This window comes from Eschrichtius robustus, chromosome 1, assembly GCF_028021215.1.
Source record: "Eschrichtius robustus isolate mEscRob2 chromosome 1, mEscRob2.pri, whole genome shotgun sequence".
In the NCBI taxonomy this organism is placed as follows: Eukaryota; Metazoa; Chordata; class Mammalia; order Artiodactyla; family Eschrichtiidae; genus Eschrichtius; species Eschrichtius robustus.
The window spans coordinates 74136817-74156872 of record NC_090824.1 but is presented as its reverse complement, the minus strand read 5'-3'; the positions used below and the strand labels follow the sequence as shown (position 1 = coordinate 74156872).

The 20056-nt window shown below is 54.4% G+C and overlaps 1 protein-coding gene across 4 annotated transcripts in view; it reads right to left on the bottom strand.

The window, feature by feature from the left end:
• The window catches only part of ZFHX2 (zinc finger homeobox 2), a 28417-nt gene extending 9252 nt beyond the window's left edge, over window positions 1-19165 (bottom strand). The window contains exons 1-4 of one of the 4 annotated variants that reach the window (XM_068547460.1): window positions 18936-19165; window positions 2163-4258; window positions 1458-1975; window positions 654-894 (exon numbers count right to left, since the gene is read on the bottom strand). In XM_068547460.1, coding sequence (XP_068403561.1) covers window positions 654-894; window positions 1458-1975; window positions 2163-4209 — 2806 coding nt within the window. In that variant the 5' untranslated portion in view covers window positions 4210-4258; window positions 18936-19165. Of the gene's footprint in view, window positions 1-653; window positions 895-1457; window positions 1976-2162; window positions 4259-6465; window positions 6593-11041; window positions 11102-18935 lie in introns of those variants that run through there. The other 3 variants (XM_068547470.1, XM_068547454.1, XM_068547478.1) reach the window with 3 other exon arrangements.
• Between the last annotated feature and the right edge of the window lie 891 nt (window positions 19166-20056).

Here is a 20056-nt window from a genome sequence, read left to right as displayed (position 1 = left end):
CACCTCTCACAGCCCCTTCCGGGCTCTTCTGCACCCTCTGGATCAATGGTGCCTGGCGGGCTCTTCCCAGTCTCTCTCGTACAACCTCAGCTGCCTAAGGGGGACCCTAAGCCCAGCCTTCGGACTGAAGACCTCCTAGGAGACAGGAAGAGGCTGGGGAGCTCATCAAGGGCTTCCCATCCTGCTGCCTTCGGGCCATGCCCCCAGCTCCCACCTCCTTCTGACAAGTCCCGGCCCAGCCCAAAGCTGATTCTATTCTTTCTCTGTTTTTCTCCCTTCCTCTCCTTCCTGACCAGCTCCTGCCACACCCCACACACACACACCCCCGCCCCCCCCAAGCTTTGCCAGCACAACAAGTCACCACTCGGAATCACTGGGTGGTTCCTTCTCACCTCCCTTCCTGCTCCACTCCTCCACCCAGCAAAATCCCTGCTCTTCTCTGCCGCCTCCTCCAACAGCCTCCTGTTCCCCACCTCCCTCGGCTGCCCCAGTGTTCCTAAAAGCCAGTTTCAGCAGCCTTCCCAGCGCCTTTCCGCTTGCTCTGGACTGTGCACGGACCCATTTCTCGTCCCCGTGCCACTCTCTCCTGGGCCCCCAGCTCCCGCCCTGGCTGCCCTCTCGGCCCAGCTCTTCTTCAGTGCCCTCTTCCTCACCGGGAGGCTGGAGCTGCCCGTGGCTGAAGCTCAGGATGCCCTGAAGAGCTGAGAGCCCCTCGTCGGCTGCTGGGCCACTCTGTAGCAGCTGCAGGCGCCGCTGGGCCTGGGCATCGCGGTGGGCAGGGGCGCGCAGGTGCTGCAGCACAGCCAGGCGGGAGGGCGTCTCCCAGGCGCACAGCAGGCAGCGGAACAGCCCCAGCTCCGTGCCCGCCGCCGCCCCCTCCATCTCCAGCAGAAACTGCAAACGGGAAGGAGGCTGCTCAGGTGCAGAAGGACGGACGGATGGCCGCCCCTAGGTCCCAGGGGGCCCCTTTGCCTCCCCGGGGGGCCTGACCAGCAGCACCCCGACACCCCTTCCTCCCTCTTGGGCTCTCCTCTTCCTTCCTTTGGCCACCTGAGTGTGACTGCCTTTTCTCCCCCGTCTTCTCCTCTTCCTCCTACCAATCCTGGACTCCCTCCTAGTATATGAATGGAATCTGGTTCCATCCTCTTGAACTTCTGGGGACAAGATGGGCTGAGCAGACACAGAACCCTCCCCCTGGTCCCATACACCAGAAAAGTTGAATAAAGTACCGGAGTCACTTGGTCAGAGTCCACCATCCTTTGGTCTTTCTCCATGTCTGTCTCCAAATAGTTTTTCCCCTGGTGCCCTGGCCTTTTTTCTCCAATCCCGCCCCCCTGGGTTTTCGCATCACCTTCCCACTCTGCGTCTCCTTGCTCCAGCCCTGTCCCCTTCTCCTCTCTCCCTCAGGCTCTGTGCTGTGCCCTTCAAATCCCAGACCCTTTCTGCCCCACTCTCACCTTATAGATCTGGCTGTTCTCTTCATGGGCCGCACCCCGGGCGTGCAGCTGCATCTTCTCCTTGCTGTTGGACTCGAAGTCACAGATGTTGCAGCGCAGGTGCAGGGTGGGGACAGACCCATAAGGAGCCCCATCTCCCAGGGGCACTGGGGAGGGGGTGCCCATGGCCCCACTCCCCTCCCTCAGGTGGGCCGCCAGCTGGTACTTCTGAGCATGTTTGTCGGTCTTGAGGTGGAGTTGGAAGTTGGCCTTGAGCTGGGTGCCATAGCAGCAGAGCTTGCAGCGGTGGGTGTCACCAGCTACCTCCTTCCACTCGGCCTCCGGGAGGCTCCGGCCCACGCTGCAGTGGTAGAGCAGCAGCTCCAGGCTGTCTGTGCTGAAGGCCTGGCACACGAGGCATCGGAACACCTTCAGGGATGGGCTGTCATCTGGGGGCGGCGAGGCAGGCAGCCCGTCAGACAAGGGGCCCAGAAGCTGACTTTGAGGCAGGTGGGCATCCGGGGAGGGGCTGCCGGGGGCTAGGGGACAGAGACAGGTTAGTGGCCCCAGGAAGGAACAGGGCAGGGTCAGCTTGCTGTGAGGGAATGGGAGGGGTGGATGCTGAGGGAGCTGGGGTTATTTAAGCGGCGGGGCTGGCCCTGGAGAGAAAGCAGGGAACTGAGTTTGGCCCCGAGGAAGGGAAAAGAGAACACCCAGGGAGCTTACCAGCTGTGGGGAACTTGTGGGCAGGTGCTCCGAGGTGGTGGAAGCCATTGAGAAGCAGCTGGGCTTCCAGGGGCTTGTCTGGCCTCAGCCCGGGTCCAGGCAAGGGAGCCTGAGGCTGCCCTAGGGCCTGGGGTCCGAAGTACTGGAAGAGATCAGGGGAGGTGGCCGGGGCAGCCCCTGCTGGGGGCGGGGGGCCTGGCCCCACCAGCCCTGGCGGCAGCCCCAGCGGCAGCCCCTGGTGCAGCATGAGGACGTTCTGCATGTGCTTCTCAGAGGTCATGTGGATGCGCAGATTGCGGGAGATGTTGGTCTCGTAGCTGCACACCTTGCACTGCCAGGACGCTTTGGTCTTGGGCTCCTTGTCCCCCGCGGGGGGCGGGAGCACTGCCTCTGGGGGGCTCCCCTGCCCCCCCGGCCCCGCCTGGAAGCCCTGCAGGTTGGCCAGGTGCTTGTCGGACTGCATGTGGATGCTGAGGTTGCCCTTGGTGGTGGTGGAGTAGTTGCAGACGTCGCAGCGGTAGGGCTTGTAGCCACAGTTGTAGCTCTCCCCCCGGGCGAGGCGGGGGTGGGCGCCCCCAGCACTGCAGTAGCTGCAGTGACTGTTGCTCTCAGGGTGCTTCTCCCGCATGTGCACATCCAGGGTCTGCTGGTACTTGTAGTGCCAATTGCACTTGGGACACTTGAGCGTCTTGCAGGAGTTGCGCGAGTGTAGCAGAGCCATGTGGCTGGACAGGCTGAGGCCCTGGAAGGCCGCAGGGGCCGGGGTGTAGTCATTGGCTGGGCGATAGGGCTGGGGCGGGTCACCAGGGTCTTCGGGGGAGCCCACTGGGGCAGGGAGAACGCCCCCGTCCTTGGAGGTGGGTGAGCTTTGGTTGAGCGGGGGGCAGAGCCCTCCATCCTCCTCTTGCCCCTCGGGGAACCAACCTGGCCCTGCCTCGCCTGCCAGCGTCGGCGATTCTTTGGCTTGGCTTGGGCTGGGGTTCCAGGCGGCCGGGGTTGTCAGCGGGGAGGGCGGGCTGAGGGCCATGCCTTCTTCCACGGGCAGGACAGGGGCCTGGGCTTCGGCCGCAGCGGGGCCATCCTCGGTCTGAGCCGCGTGGGCCTCCATGTTCACGGTGCTGCTGTTGTCAAGGGGTATTTCTAAAGGGGCGTGAGCAGGCAGTTGTGGTGCCAGGAAGCTCAGGAGGGCCACGCAGCCCTCGTCCCCATCCCGGAGCACGGCTGGGTTGCCTGGCAGGCCCTGGTGTTGAGCAGCGGTTAGCTTCACCCCGTGAGACTGTGTGTGACCCACAAAGGCCTGGGGCCTGCCGAAACCCAGGCGGCATGGGAGGCAGAGCCAGAAGAGTGCCCTGGGGTCTCCTCCCCTGCTCCCCGTGGGGCCATCTTTGGGATCTCCAGGTGGGTTTGGAGCCAGCTGGTAGCTCCAGAAGGCTCCATCCCTTCCCTCACAGGTGGCCGGAGATGGTGCTGAGGTATCGTGGGACAGAATTTGGTCAGAAGAGCTAAAGCCTTGGATTGGGTCAAAGCCATGTTGGATGTGAAGGGCAGTGAGGTGTACAGGGGGCGGGTGGGCAAGGAGGGGCAGGCTGGGCTCTTCCTTGATGCCTGCCTCACCCCAGGGGAAGCCCTTTGGTAACGGGAGTTCGCTGCCCCCTGGCAGGGACAGCTTGGCCACTAGGCAGGCCTCACCGCCAGCTGTGAAGACTAAGTGGTCGCTCAGGTCCACAGGAGGGAGCCCTCCCCCTTCCTCCTCCTGCTCCCTGTCTTCTTCCACCCCCAGGTCCTTTGGCGGGAAGCCACCACAGACCGGCTCCTCTTGGGGCTCCCCTATCTCCTTTGGTGGGACGAGGCCACAGCCTGGCTCCAGGGGCCGCCCCCCGGGCTCTGAGGACCTCATGCTCTCAGAGGCGGAGGGGGCAGCAGGGGGATCTTTGGTGACAGGATCAGAGGGGGTGCGGGGGGAGGAGGTGTCCGGAGGCGGGGACGGGGCATTGTGCCCAGGGGAGGGGGTGGTGCCAGCGGTAGAGGACGAGTTAAGGGTGGCCATGGCAGACGGAGGAGAGCTGGGGGTTCATTTCAGCGTGACAGCCAGGACCCTGTGGGGGAGACACGGAGAGAGCGGAGCTGTGAGGTGGCAGCGGAGACACCCAGTCAGGCAGTTGATTCTCCGGATCCTCCGGCCCCACCCTCCTCCCTGAGCGCCGGATTCAAGTACCCATTTGCCAGCTTGAAGCTTCATTACCTTAGCGTCTAACAGACTTCAAAGTGAACATGTGCAGAATCAGAACTCTGTATTTCTGCCCTGGACTTGTTTCTTCCCATCTTTCCTATCTCAGAAATTGGTACCACCATTTATCTGGTTGCTTAGGCTAGAAACCCACAGTTTCCTCTCGCCCTCACCCACGGGCAGGCAATTCGACAGCAGTCTCTCAAGCGAGCGTCTCGGCCTTCCATTCATCCTCATCTCCGGCAGCACCACGCCGGCCCGAGCCATTACTGTCGCTTTCCTGAACTAGTGCGACAGACTCCACGTTGGCCTCCACTTCCACTGCTGCCCCTCCTTCCACTCAGAATGATCTTTTATTTAATTCTCAATTATGAGAAATGCCAAACATACATAAAGATAGACCAAACAATATAAGGAACCCGTTTGTACTCATCACCCAGCTTCAACAGTCTCCAAACTCAGGGCCAATCTTTCCTTTTTTTTTTAATTGAAGTGCAGTTGATCTACCATGGTGTGGCAATCTCTGCTTACAGCAAAGTGACTCAGTTACACACACAGAGACATTCTTCTTTATATTCTTTTCCATTATGGTGTATCACGGGATATTGAATATAGTTCCCTGTACTATCCAGTAGGACCTTGCTGTTAACTCATGGCCAATCATGTTTCATCTATATCCTCACCCACTTCCCCTTTTCCTGTATTGTTTTAAAGCAAATTTCAGGCATCATAATCACCTTTCAAAATGTAAACCATACTCTATTCTGCTGAGAACCCATCAGTGAGTTCTCACTGCACTGTGAATAAAATCCAAACTCTGCTCCCTGATCTACAAAAAAAGCCTATTTGATTTGGCACCTGCCTACTTCTGACACATCTTTAATACTCTCCACCCCACCTGGCTGGCCAACTCCAGCCCACTGGCCTTCTTGGTCCTCAAACACACCAAGTTCATTCCCACCTTAGCAGCTTTCCTGAGCTGTTTACTCTGCCTGCAGTGCTCTTCCCCCAGACTTCTGCCCAGTGGCTCCTTGTCATTCGGTGTCTGCTTAAATAGCACCTCTTCCAACAGGCCTCGCCTCTCTACAGAAGCTAACACAGCCGGCGGAGGGATGGGGGGGTGGGGAGGGGTATTTTCCTCCGAGATTCATCACTACCTGATATTTGCTGGTTTCCTTATTTCTCCCTTCTAGAAACTAAGTTCCATGAGCGCAGGAACTCTGCTTTATTGGTTGCCTTATCACTGGTACCGAGAAAGATGCCTGCCACATACACATACATGTCTGTTGAATAAATCAGCTCTGGGAAAGACCCTCAGATTTTCCACACCCTGAAGAGTTAGTTTCCCTAAGTCAAGGTCCTCTTGCCAGAGAGGCCACAGTGACTTTCCTCTGGCCTGCAGACACCATGCTACTCTCAGATGCGTTCCAGATCCATCTCTCTTCACAGGTGGGAGAGCTTCTGGCCAATTGAAAGACAATGGCTTGTATGAGATGACCCGCCCCTCTCCTCCTCCGCGGGGATTTAAAAAAAAAGTAACAGTAATAATATTAAGGTACATATAGCATGGTCCTGGCACTGTGTTAAATGCTTTAATCGATTATCTCATTTAATCCCACGACAACCTTATTTTATGGGTGAGGCACCCAAGAAAGAGAGGCTGAATAATCTGCTGATTGTCACACAGCTCCAAGGTGGTGAAACTAGAAAAGGACTGGCGGGTACAGAGCTAGACCCCAAAGCTGTGGCCTGGGCTCCTCCACCTACCCGGACTGCCCCTCAGACAGTACTGGCAAAATGAGCCTCCAAAAGTCTAGAAGTCAGGGTTCCTGAGCTGCCTCCAGCTGACTAGAATTACCGAGCCCCACCCCCTTTTTTACCTTGGTCCCCCCTCAAACTCACCAATCCCCCCATGCCTCACCATCCCATGCTTCTCCCAGTGTCCCAGATGGCCTGACTCCTCTTCAGTTCTTAATTATCAGCAGATATCGAACGATTAAACCTTTAGCGCTCAGGCCAGAGTGCTGCCAGGAAGTGGTGTGGCCTCTCCCGCCTTGGGCAGCCTCTAACCCTCACCTTCAGATTCCCTGATTTGGAATGGGTCCTTGGTCTGGCCGCACTCAGCCTGGAGGCCCCCATTCCCACTCCCCTCCTCCTCCTGGGGGGCCAGCCAGGCGTGAAGTCGAAGGAGGAGCCATTAAGGAGCTCCGCGAGGGGCTGGCTCTGCATGCTAATGAAAATGCAAATCAGCACCTGGGCCGAGGTGGGGTGGAGAACTAACAGGGAAGTAAAGGAATTGGACGGGAGGCGGGAGGCAGTTATCTTACATAACCAGAAAGCAGAAGCCCTGAAGTTGTGGGATAAAGGTATTCTTCCTATGGAATCCTTGGGGTGCCGGGGGAAGTGGGGAGATACATGTGCTGGAGTGTGAGGGCCTGACATTCCACTGTCACCCCCATAACGGGGGCTCACCTGGTAGGAAGAACTGAGACGGGGCAAGAGCGGCCCCTCCTGGGCCCTGACACTGAGGGCTGAACTTGGTAGGTGCTCTCCCCCTGCTGGCCCACCTCACATCCGTCAGCAACTTCTCTCTGGCTCCCAAATCACAACTCTAGATCAAACTGCAGAGGAGGGCTAGGAAGACCTAAGCCCCAAATCCTCTCTCCAAAGCTTTTACTTCCCAGGACTGGAAAAAGACAGCTGGTTCCTAGCTAGAAACCAAAGGAGCTTAGCTTTGGGCTAGCTAGTGGGTGAGACCTGGATCAGCGGAGGGAGGGTAGGTCTGAAGCTGTTTAAAATTGCAAATCTCTTCCCCCCCTCCCCCTCCCCCTCTACAGGAAAGAATTTCAATTGCAAATTTGTCTTTGCCTCAGTGCCTCTCTTCCCGCTCCCCCCACTGCCACCAACTCCCCTCCCCCCTTCTTCTCTGTGCTTCTCCCATCACCCACTATTTATTACAAACCTTGAACTGCAGCAATTATTTTTTCACTTTCCCCCCCTCCTTCCATTTTCCTCCGCCTCAGTCTTTTCTTCTGTCCCTCTCTGAATCTCTGTGTCCCTTTCTCTGCCCTTCCTACCTTGACCTCAGTTTTCATCTCTTTCTGGAGACAGGTCCCCACGCACCACCACCAGGCCCAGAGTCTTATTCTCCCTCAGACCACTGTCATTCCTCCTGTGGTTCCAGGCTTTCCTTAAGGGCATCTCTTCCCCCTCAGGGTACACCTTAGATGTGGGGAAAGGGAGAAGGCGAGCCCTTAAAGGCCCTGGCATTCCTGTGTGTGGAGGAGGGAAGGAGGAAGAGGGCGGATCGGGTGTAGGGTGGAGGTGGGGGGATAGTCAAAAGGAAGGACCTGGGTAGAGGCGAGGGCCGGGGGCCCATGAGGAGAGGGGTTAGGGGAGACCGAGCAGGCAGTGGTGGCGGTGTGATTAGAGCAGAGATTGATGTGAAGGGGCGCCACAGACGGCAGAGAGAGTCAATAAAACGAGAGGATCACATTAGAGGCGACAGAAAGAGCTTTAAATTACAAGGCTGCTGCCACCGAGGGGGATGGGAGGAGGCAGTCCTGGAGCCAGGGGAGGGTGGAGAGTTCTGAGGGTGTAGTCATCCCCTAAGATGAATCATCTAGCTCCAAAATGGCCCTCAGCCTCCAGAGCTCGCTTGCTGCCCCTTCATTCCATCTCCCTCCCTAATGCTTCCTTCCCTCACAGCGTGAGGAGAAAGGGAAAATGGAGAGAAAGCTATGGGGAAACAGAAGAGATTTTTTGGGGGTATTGCCCTCTTCCTCTGTCCAGACCCAGGTCCCTCCTTATTCCTCAAGGAGAGAAGGAAAGGATGGCAGTGCTACTTCTTTCAAAGGTCAGCTAGGGACTTGTTGCCCCATCAACATAATCCCTGAACTCAGATATTCTTCCATGGGAGGTGGGCAGAAAGGCACCCTGTAAGTAGCTGGACAAGAATTCCTACTTCTTGAAATGTACCGTACTTAGAACAGGAAGATGCCAGGGAACCAGGAGGCTTCAGGACAGACAGTGGGACCCAGAGAGCTACCAAGAAAGATGTTATGAGAGGGACAGAAAGGCTTGGATGTGACGTGGAAAGCTGCAAAGGCGGGCTCTGAGACCACAAAAGACAACACTCTTGAGACTTCAGAACCGGAGAATTACAGGAGCCAAAGGGACAAGGGCAAAGGAAGGACCAAAGAAGTGAGGCCTGAGGAAAGGAAGAATGTGCCCCTCACCGAGGAGGCGCCAGGCCGTGGGGCCTATAGAACTGGAGGCAAAGCTAGCCAGGGGCACTTCCTCTGGAGCTGGAGTCCCAGCAAGACCAGGACTCCCCTGGGCTGGAGCCCCCTCCCACCTCTGGTGGAGCTGGAGTGGAAAAGTGACACGACTGCTCCCTAGTGGTTACGGAGGGAACATCACCGAGGAGAGGACAGGCCCGCAGGGACAGACTGGCTTTCTCCTCCCAGCTCCCCTCCTTAAAACAAAAAACAAAAACCCCTCTCCTTTCTTTTCTTCAAACCCAACGACAGGGCAAAGTCTTCCCCAGCAAAGTTGGCCAGAGGGCACTGGCACATTTGCTTACAATTTGCATACGGTGATTTCCAAGTCCGAGCCCTCCAGACATTTTTGCCTTTCACTTTTCCAATCGTTCCATCTATCCTCTTTCCTTGGAGCCCATTTTAGGGACCTTTTCTTTCTTCTCTCTGAAATCCCTGCCTCCAGCCTGCCCTCTTCCACACTAACTTTGCCCTGCCCTTCTCTCCTTTTGGTTTCAACCTGTTGCTTTTAAGAGGCAGCCACAGAGGGGAGGGGAACAGAAGCAGGAAAGATGGAGTGTGTGTGCCCGCATTAGGGGGATCAGTTGGCACCAACAGCAAATAAACTCTAACCAGGTGAGATTTCTTTTCTAAGGCAGTGGAAGAACATGGGCTATGGATTCACTTAGACCCAGGTTCAGTCCTGGCTCCCCACCACTCACCAGCTATGCAGCCTTGGTAAGTTACTTATCCACTGTTTTCTCATCTGGAAACTCCCTGGCCCTCACTCCCAAGTGCTCATACAGGAGAAGGGTTTACAGCTGGCTTCGTGCTGTTATCTGAGCCTGGGTCTCTCCAGTACACCTACAAGATCACACAGCTGCCACCGCTGTCCTTACCCGGCTGTTGTGAAGACTAGTACAGGTAACATGTGAAAAGTGCCCATACTGGTGTCTATCAGGTCAGTTTCTTTCCTTCTCTCTGGCTCTCCGCCCCCACCACCCCAAAAGGGGGGCAAGGTGTGTGCAGCTAGGCTGATGCTTTCCTTCTGTCTTGCCCCTTCTTGACCTGGACTCATCCTCTCATCTCTGCCCTTTTCGACTGAGGGCAGATTCTTCGGTGGGCAGGATTTAAATCTAGTCTGCCCAGCAGCAGACTTCATTTCTCACCAGGCCCTCTTGATTGCTGCGTCTAGAGACATCCCATTATCCCGAACCAGAGACTGGAAGCTTTGCCCAGGCTCACACTTGGATCAAAACTATTATGGCCTCTCCTTGCATTAAAACTATCACTTTCTCTGTCTCTAAAGCTTACCTTCTATATTTAAAAAGAAAACAAAAAAGGTACTCCTATTCCTCCATTTAAATTCTACCTATCTCTCCTAGACATCTCCCTGGCACCCCAATACTTAGGGAGTGTTTACTTGGTGCAAGAGAAGTTTTGTCCAAAAGAGAGAAAATAAGAATGGCAGGAAATGAGACAGGCAGGAAAAGGAGTATCATAGAGGGTAAAGAAAGACAGCCAAGGCAGAGAAGAGGACGGAGGAAGAAGGGAGGGAGAGGGAGGGAAGGAGCGGGGAGCTGGATCTTGATCTGTACATGTAAATACCGAATCTTGAATCTTGGAGAATCTCGAATCTCGTTGAGAGCTCCCAGTTTTGGCAGCAGATTGGGCAGGTGGCCTGTCCCCAGTGAGAGGGATGGAGCAAGCAAGATGCTTAAAATGGGCATGCAAGATGCTTAAGGTGGGCGGGAGGGAACTGGGTGGGGTGTGAGGAGAAAGGAGAGCCTGAGAGGAAGAAGATGGGGGTGGGAGGGAGTAGACAGGGCGAAAAGGGAAGCTGTGGATTAAAACCACAACCAGAGAGGAACATCCATCCATATTGGCGTGGCTTTGTTGAGATGTGCTGCAGCATGTCTGCTGCTGGAGGAGAGGATGGTGTGGAGAGGAGTGGAGCCTCTTGCCAGTGCATCTCCCTCAGTGATGCCACAAGTGTTAGGACGGCAGTGTGGAGCTGTGTGATCTTGTAGGTGCACTGGAGAGACCCAGGCTTAGATAACCGCGCAAAGCCAGCTCTGAACCCTTCTTCTGTATGAGCACTCCAGAGCGAGGGGACAGGGAGCCGTGCCCTTGAATTTAGATTCAGGATCCTATCTGATCCTGGCATGGGGGACCTCTGCGGAAGACCTTTGATCTCCCTGAGCTTGAAAAGAATTACGTGCAATTCTTCTAGAATTACTTGGAAGGATACCATTGTAAGTGGCTGTGTATATAAATAAATCCTTCTGGTCCTCTGATTCTGCATGAACCCTTGTGATAGTAATGACTCTGTTTAAATACTATTAAAACAATAACAACAAGAACTAATAATAATAGTATCTTTAAATGTTTACCTTGTGTCAGGCACTGTGCTGAGCCCTCTGGAAGCATCACGTCACCTAATCCTCCACTACAATCTGGTAAAATAGATACAGCTACTCATTCCCATTTTACAAACATGGAAACAGACTTAGATGGGTTATGTAATTTTTAAGGTCTAACACTTGGAAAATAGAGTCGAGATTGGCCTCAGGTAGCCTGACCCCAGTGCTCTGCTCTCAAGTTAATTTGTAAGCTTCTGAGCTCTGGCTGGTAAGCATTCTGAATGAGATCCTTGAGTCTGAGTGTGTTATTCTGCGCTTATGTGTGTTGCTTTGAGCATATGTGCTGTCATGCTCTCCTTTGAGCTTGAAGGTGTTAGATGGCCTTCTCCCAGTTGTTAGTGTAAGATGGGCCCGAACAGGCCACTGCTTTGTGTGACTCCAGGGGGCGCTATTCGCATTGCAGTCTATGCACGGGCCCTGGCCATTCTGTGTGTGTGTGTGTGTGTGTGTGTGTGTGTGTGTGTGTGTGTGTCTCTCTGCTGGGGGTGGGGTGGAGGTGTGTATCAGATTTCTGATAACCTCTCTGAAAGTTGGAAGTCTACACATGTGTATTCTTAATAGCATATGAACTTCAGAAAAAACGGTATGGTATTATTTTAAAACATAGCCTTTAAGGTCAGACAGACCGGGAATCAAATTCTAGTTCTATTCCCTGTGATGTAAATGTCCTCGGGTGGGTTGCTTAAAGCTTGTTGCTTCATAAATAGAATGGGGAATAGTTCCTCCTGGAGTTGTGCCCGTTGAGACGATCATTACTGAGACTGGCACTTTGTATGTGATCAATAAAATGGAAACGATAATTGCTCACCCACGTGTCTTATTCCCCGAGTTCGGGTGTACGTGTGTGTTTATTGCTTTTTATTGTGTGTGTGGCTGAGGGCCTGGGTGTAGCCCTGTCCCGGCACCTCTTCGGGGTTAGTGAAGGGTCTCACCGAGGCTCTCGGTTACACCCGCGTGGGCCCTGGGCTGCCCGTTCAGCGGCGGGGTGTCCTGTGCGGGTGTGCTGCCACGTGCCTGGCGTGCCTGTTTGTGCTCGGTGGCCCGGCTGGCGCGGGCGTGTTTGGGGTGGTGGTAATTACTGGGATGGCCCAGCCCTAATGAGTGTGATCTCGTTACACTCTCACCGCCTCTAATGGAGCTAACCTCATTTCACAGCCATTAGAGATGGAGATGAGGCCCCGCCCCCGGCCCCGCCAGCTGCAGCTCCCGCAGCCCCGGCCACGTCCTTTCCCTCCGGCTCGCCATTTCCCCGTGCCACCGCTCCTCTCCCTCCCGGTCCTCTGCTCCTCCTTCCAGGCATCCCTCCCCCGTTCCCCATTGTTCTTTTCCCTTCCCGTCTTTCCGCGCCTCTCTCCCCTGCCCTGCTCTTCCCTCGTCCCCCTTCCCTCCTCTCCTCCATTCCTGGCTTCCTCTCTCCTTTCCTCATCCCCCTCCCTCTTTCTTCCCCGGGTCCGTCTGTCCTCCGCGCCCTCTTCTCCGCGCCCCTCCCCCGCCCTTCCCTGCTGCTGGCCCTCCCCTCCCCCGCGGTGCCCCGTCTGGCCAAAGGACAAATCTCAAGGGGAAACCAGCAAAGACAAACAAGGAGCAGTGACTTCATTATCGTCGTTAATTTGCCACTTCAGTTCCTCCCACAAGGGTCAAAGCCGGCACGGCTTGAACTCAGGACTGACGCGGAGGCTGAGCCGGCCGCCCGCCTTTCCCGCCTTAAGCCTCTTCCACAACCACTCGGCCTCCCTCCTCCTCGCCGCCGTCATTTCTCTGCAGGGGGTCAGGCTCCGGGTTTTTCTCTTCCGTTTCTTAGTCCTCGCAGCCTCAGCCTACCACCTTCCTTCCTTTTTCATTTAAACCGTGGCCTTCTCTCCACCTCTCTCCCGGCTCCAAGTCACATGGTTTTTACCTTTGACTCCCTCTTTCTCGTCCTATTCAGCCTGTTTCCGCTTTTCCCACTCCTCCCTGCTCCGTTCATCCTGAACCAGTATCTTGGTCTTCCCTCTTCCTAACCTCAAGCACACTCCTTTCCCTAAAGCACCGGGATTTATCTCTAGGTTTTGAAAACCACATAGCCTGATGAAGCTGGGGATGGGAGGAAGGAGGAGTTTGTGGTCCAAGCAGGAAATGTGGTACAGAACGTGGAAATGGCTGGATAGAAAGGAAGACAACTGTGATGGGGGTGGGGGGGGACGTGACAGGCACATGAGTCAAAGCAAGCAGCAGAATCTAGACTCAGACACCTGAGACTCAAGACACACTGGGCCCCAGAGAAACAACCTTGCCAAGACCAGAGAAAAAGGAGGATGGGCCAGAGGGCCTTGGGCTTGAGACTGGGGGCTGGGGTGGGGTAGGGGTGCATCACCAACAAAACAAGGAGTGAAAAATCTGAGGATGGAAATGGCGTTTACCCCATCAGTTCCTCAGGGAAACACAACCTAACACTCCTGTCCCACCCTCTGCCCTCCTTCACTGAGAAGCCAAATGATTGGCAATTGACTCTTGACCTTTAGCCCAATGCCAGCCCCAAAGGGAGAGGCTGAGGGTAGTTGGCTGTAACTGGAGGAGGCACCAGGGAAATGTCCACACGTAAAGTAAACATTTCTTCACCCACCCCTGCCCCACCTACTCTGCACATCAAAATGCCCTCTTCTCTCCACAGAGAGTGCTTGCTACTTATGGCCCTCTAATTGCACGGGCCCCTGTGCCAACACTGTTCCACTGGGTGGCCCTGCTGTGATTCCAAGGCTAGAACCCTGGCTTCAGTGTAATACCATATTCCTGCCCAAATACAGAGGCAGCTCCTGTTCTCTCATTTGACTTTGAAAGAGAGATTTTGAGGGGTGCCGTGCTGTCTTGGGAGGTATTAGGAAAAGGTGTCTTCTTCCAGGTGTGTACAGCCTGCACGGCAGTGGTACAGCTTGGTGACAGGAGAGCAGGTGGATCTCAGCCCTGTTACCCCTTAACTGGGCACCCTAGACAACTGGACACAGAGGCCCTGGTCTGCACAAGTGCTTATAAGAGGGGGATACTGAGAGCCAATGGGATTACCTCAGGGTGCTGAAAGGCACCTCTAAATCCTTCACCCTGTCTCACCAGCCTGGGGGGGGGAGGACGGGTGGGCAGGCAGTCCCCTGGGGCTTTCCACAGATAGGCAAGGGGCTCTAGAAATGTGAGGGGTGGGATGACTGAGAAGCCAGAGAAGAAAGATGGAAAAATCAATGAAATGAGTTTCTAACGGTGAGGTAAAGGACCGCCGTGTCGACAGCCTGTCGCCTGCTGCAAAATATGAGCTGCCCAAGTCCATGGTGGCGGCTGACAGAGCATCCAGCCGCCACTGTCCCCCCTGCAGGCCCCCGCCCACCGGCCCCTTCTCCAGCTGCCCTGGCCTTTCTTATTATAGCTAGACTCTCCCCCAGGGCTCCCAGCTCGCTTCCTCTCAACCAGAGCTTCTTTCCTAGATTCCTTTGATCCATTTGCCACAGGAACAGGTTAAGTTATAATTCCTGATTGGGTGCATCTTTCTCCTCTATGGCTTCCGTGTTTAGACTCCCCACCCTTCAGACCTCAGAGCTGTGATGAGCTCTGCATCTCCTGCCTCTCCTTCTTTTACTTTATATCTCTCGACTCCAACAACGCATTGCGTAGTCAGATGTCAAGGCCATCCCTCACAGCGTTTCTTATATCCAAGTCTGTGCCTCTTTCTGCCTTTTGGCCCACTTGGCCAATGCTGACTTCCTTGTAATTGTCTGGATTTGGACAGGGTGTTTAGGATGGGCCTGGAATTGATTTATGAACTCTTTATGATCAGCAAGTGCGTGCGCACGTGTGTGTGTGTGTGTGTGTGTGTGTGTGTGCGTGTGTGTGTACTTATGTATTTATATATGGCAGATTCAATTGTGGTTTCACGATTGGGAATGGGGTGGGGTAAGGATGCTACTTCCAACTCAAAATCTCCGACTCTGTCTTTAGAAACAACTCTCAACCTTTTCTGGAAACCACCTCCTTTCTCTAGCCTCCTCCGTATCTTCCTTCTGGGCTCCTAAGACTGTTCATTCATGTTTTCCTCCCATTATCTCTGCAAAGACTCCCCAGATCAGCCCCTAGCGTCAGCCCTGGATGCTTCCAGTCTCTCCTCTCTCTGCCTCAGATCTCACAGTTGCTCCCCTCCAGCCTTTTCCTTCAGTGTCTGCTTTCCCAGCTTGCCCATTTATGCAGACTTAGGCCTGAGGGGCGGGGTGAAAGGAAGGTGGGCAAGTCTTTTCCTTGGCCTCTCCCTATTAGTTTGACCTCTTGATCAATAGATATTAAGCATCCTCCGTGTGACAGACATTGTGCTAGGTCCTGGAAAACGATGGGAAACTAGACAGATGCAGCCCCTGCTCATATGGCCATCAGGACTAACCCTGGATCTCTCACCCGACAGCTTCTCTCAGAGTCCCGCTTTTTTTCCCCCCTCCCTCCACAGCCAAGTTCCACCATGCCCTCTGGCATTTCAGAATCCTTCCCTATTCTGTATCCCTGCTTCACACAGCTCTCACACAGCTCCTATCCCCTGTAATCTGCATTTCCAGCTTCCGTCTCCATTCCTAAACCCAAAGCAAGGTTCATCTTACATTTTCAGTGACTCCCCTCCCTGCTCACAGAGCCCTTCTCCTTTCACATTCTGTACATGCCATTTCCAGCTCTCTTCCTTCTTTTCCTGCTTTTCAGTCCTACCATCCAGTCCTCAATGCCCCTGTCTCCTGAGGTCTCTTCCTCTTGTTCCTGCAGGCTCTAGTGAACCTCAGGTGCTCACAAACAAGACTTCATTTGGAGCTAAGAACAGCTCCAGGGAGGCAAGGTCAAGCTACCAGACGCAGGAATCCTACAGATTTGACTCTGGCCCCGGCCCCATATGTGTGCAGCTCCCTAGCAAAGCAGCAAGTTGTTCCTCTATGGGTCTTAAGGTAACACCGGCTGCTCTGACATCATGGAGGGAGGACCCCTGTCAGGTTGCCAAGGCAACACCAGCAGTTTATGACATCAGGGGCTGGAGGTCTTTGGTGCTCAGGGGGCTAGAAAGATTCCAGTTCCTATCAGCTAAAGTAAATGGGAATTCTACTTTTTCATCTCTTTGCTCATGTTGCCCTGGCTTGGGGATGAAAAGCAAAGGCCTCCGGTGGGGTAGTGAGGGATTTGGCCAATGGAATGAGCCAAATCTCTCCTTCTCTTCACCAGATATCTCTGCGCTCTCTCTCCTCTCCTTTGGCATCTCTCTCTTTTGGGGCTTCGCCCAGTGGTATTTCTGCTCTGCCTTTTTTCCAAATCGCCCCTCCTGCGGTGCTCTCTTTGCATCCATCACGCTGTGTCCTTCTCACACCAGAGGCATTTGTTTCCTTTGATATCTCATCTCTCCTCTTTCCCCCTACCAAGCTCTGTGCAGCTCTGATCTGCTTCAGCACTCCTCCCTTTGCCTTCCATTTCCCTTCTTTGTACCATACTCTTTTCCCACCTCATCTTATTCTTCCATTCCTCCTTTCCCCCATTTTACCACTGTATTTATTCAGTTCATATTGCTTTTTCTGGTGACCTTCCTCTTGAGAAATAATCTATCCTATCTCTCCCTCTCTCCTTCTGTATCACTATTAATTCATGTTTTATTTCATTCTCCCAATTTTTCATTAATCACCCCTTGGTTCCTCCCCTGCCCCCCATTCCACATATATTTTCATCCCTTCCTTTGCGCGTTCCTCACGTCATGCATTTCTCTACCCCATGCATTTATTGCACCCGGCCTCCCCTTCCTTTCTGTCACTCTATTCACCTCTGAAATATTCCATTTTCTGCCCATATCTACCTCCTCCTTTTACCCTTCAAGCTCCTGAAGTCTGGAAAAACAATAATGGGCTTAAAACAAGGTAAACTCTCCAGACTCTTTATCCACCTTTCCCATTCTTTAGGCTGAATGAACCTGGCCCCTTGCATAAGATATCAATAGCTTCTGTCACACTAATGTAAACTGCCTCGTAAAGAATCATGCTGAATCCAAATATGATAAGAGTGAGGACCCAGGAAGAAGATGAATTAGAAAGTAGAGAAAAAGCCACAGATGTCTAGAATGAACTGAAAGATAAGGGACAACCAAGCAGGGTGGAGCTTAGAATCCCAGAGAATGTCCCTTTACAAAATCAAAGTTGACAGTGAATGAACATAATGGCTCTGACTGATGAAGGGGTTATATGCCCCTGGAAGCCCATTAAGTTGATTTCTTGGCCTGTTTATGTGCTTTCACAAACAATACTCCCCAACTCTCCCAGCCTCTTTGCTCTCTGGTACATTCGCTGCTGCAGTTAAAATGCTGGGTGAGAAGGTAAGGAATACAAGAAACTTAGGGTGACCAAGGAGAAAAGGTAGGAAGAGTGCAGATTATGGGAACAAGGGTGAAGAAGAGGCAAAGGAGATCATGGGAGACAGGGATGGGGAAAAAAGGGGTGAAGCAAAATGGGGAAATGAAATGATATATAATGGTAAAGTGAGGGAAGGGAGGAAAACCAAGTCAGCGAGGAAGAGGTTTGTGGTGGGAAGCTCCTGGAGGTGAGGTGCTGATGGGGGACACAGGCACATGGCAAAGGGGACAGTCAACAATGCTAGGAAGTTCCAAAGCTCCCTGGGTGAAGATGGAAGAGGAGGCCGTCCCGGCCATGCTGAAAGGGCACTCGAATCCTTGGGGGAGACACATCTGCTCCATCCCTCCACTCTTCCAGGCCTCTGACCAGTGACTACCACAATCATCAGTCATGACTGATAAGCAAACTCCAAAGCAGCCTGAAAAGGCCAGAGATATCCGTTCAGACCCTGAAGGAAAGGGCATGGAGTCCTAGATGGGTAGAACAGTCAGGCAGCCAAGGTGTAACACATAGTGACACGGACACACAGGGAAAGGATCACCCGGGTAGGAGGTCACATCCGGAGATAGTGACACACAGACAGACTCGGAGATGGATGGGTGGGGAGAATGAATGAGGTGTAGAATGGCAAAATCCAGAGGTAGGGACACATGGACAGAGGTCAGCGGGGCAACAGGAGCAGCAAAACGCGTGGTCGAGTTCTCGTTGATCGGGCTATTCAGAGAGAGGGACAGACAAGAGCAGACGGGGAGTTGGGGGCCAGGAGAGACACACTTCACCTTGAATAGGAGTAGAGGCCTCCCCTCACCTACTACTCGCACCTTTCTAAAACAAAACAAAACAAAACAAGCAAAAAAAAACCCCCCAAACCAACAAACAACTCAACTTCTGGCAAAACCTCAGATCGAAGATTAAGGGTATCCACGTCCTCTCCCACCCTCCCAACCCCCAGCGCGCTTGCCCATCCATCTGCCTGCCTGCTAGCCGCCGTTCCTCCCCCATCCTGCGGCCGGCGGGGGGCCACCGAGACCCAGACGCCTCCAGACTGACAGCTCCGAGCCCCCGCACTCCCCCGGCCTCCCCTTCCCTCCGGGACCCCCGCTCCCTGCATAGCTCGGCGCGGCCCGTCTAGGCTCTCGTTACCCTCCATCTGTCCGGCTGGCTCCTGGTCCAGCCTCGAAACCTTTCCCTTCCCCGTCTCTACCTCCACCCCGGTATCTCTCTCTTCGCCCCATTCCCGCTCGCAGGCCCTCTCCTTCCCTCCCATACCCCTGTCCCTCCTTCTCCTCAGGCCCTCGGTGTGTCCGTCTGTCCGTCCGGGTCCCCTCCCCCAGTCCCTTCCCGTCCCTTTCCGTGCCCTCCAGCGGCAGTCTCCGAGCGCCTCCTCTCCCCTCCGTCTCAAGCTTCCAAAGAGCAAGGAAGGGAAGAGGAGAGAGGGAGAGGAGAAAAAAAACCAACCCAGCAGCATCGGAAATCGATGCACTTACACCTCAGCTGGAAGCAGGGACGGGAGTCGAACCGCGGCCGCCCAGCAGCGCGAGGCGGGGAGGGGAGGGGGTGGCTCTTGGAAGGGACTTCTCCGATGTGTTGATTCCTTTTTTTCCCCTCCTCCTCCCTCCCTCCAGCGCTCACTCCGGGGCGTCGGGGACGGAGATGGAAAAAATAAATAAATAAATTCACGGCGGTGAGGGAAGTGAAGGAAAATAATCAATGCTATTTGGCTGCGGCTGAAGTGTTTTCCCGGCTTCGTGAGGGGGTTTCCATTGATTCACCCTGGGCACTCGCTCGCTCCCTGCCTCCTCCTCCTCCTCCTCCTCGCCCTCCTCCTCCTTCTCGCCCTCCTCCTCCTCCTCCTCCTCCTCCTCCTCCTCCTCCTCGCCCTCACTCCTCCGCCTCATTCACTGGCTGGAGCCGAGGCGTCCCACACAATGGAATAATCAATACCCAGGCGCCCGGGGCGGCCCCACTGAGCAGGTGCAGCGGCCCGCCCGCCGCGGAGTGTGCCGGGAGTTGTAGTCCGTCCGCCCCCGCCCCGGCCCCCCGGTTCTAGAGCTTGTGTCCGCCTGCTTGGCTGGACTGTGGGCGGGACCCGAGGCCCGAGGACAGGCGGACAGCGGTCCCGGCCACCTGCTTGACTGTGGCGCCAGGTCCAAGCCGGTGCCTGCAAAGAGGGTAGGCTCCTTTAAACACTTTCCTGTCGTCTCCTCCTCTTCCTTCTGCCTGCAGAAATCGCACACGTGTTTTGTAATTTTGTTTTAAATCAGCTCTAGAGCAAGTCCTGCTTCTGCCAGCTTCCCGGAGCCACTCGAGGCCTATCTCTCTTTTTTCACTTCCTTCTTCTTGCTTTATTAGTTCCTCTCCCTTCCAGTTGGGCACTAGAACCTTATCTTCCACAGCAATTAGTCTTGGTCCCTGGGAGCTTCTGTCTCCTCCACGTGGTCACATAGTCCCCAGAGTTGGGTGGGGGGAGGGGAGGTTCTGGCTCTCCATCCTCATCTTCAGTTTATCAGCTCCCATAAGCTCTCCTATATTCTAATAACAATAGCTGCTAAAATTTATTGAGTGCATAGGGACAGTTCCAAGCACTAAATATATTAACTTATTTAAT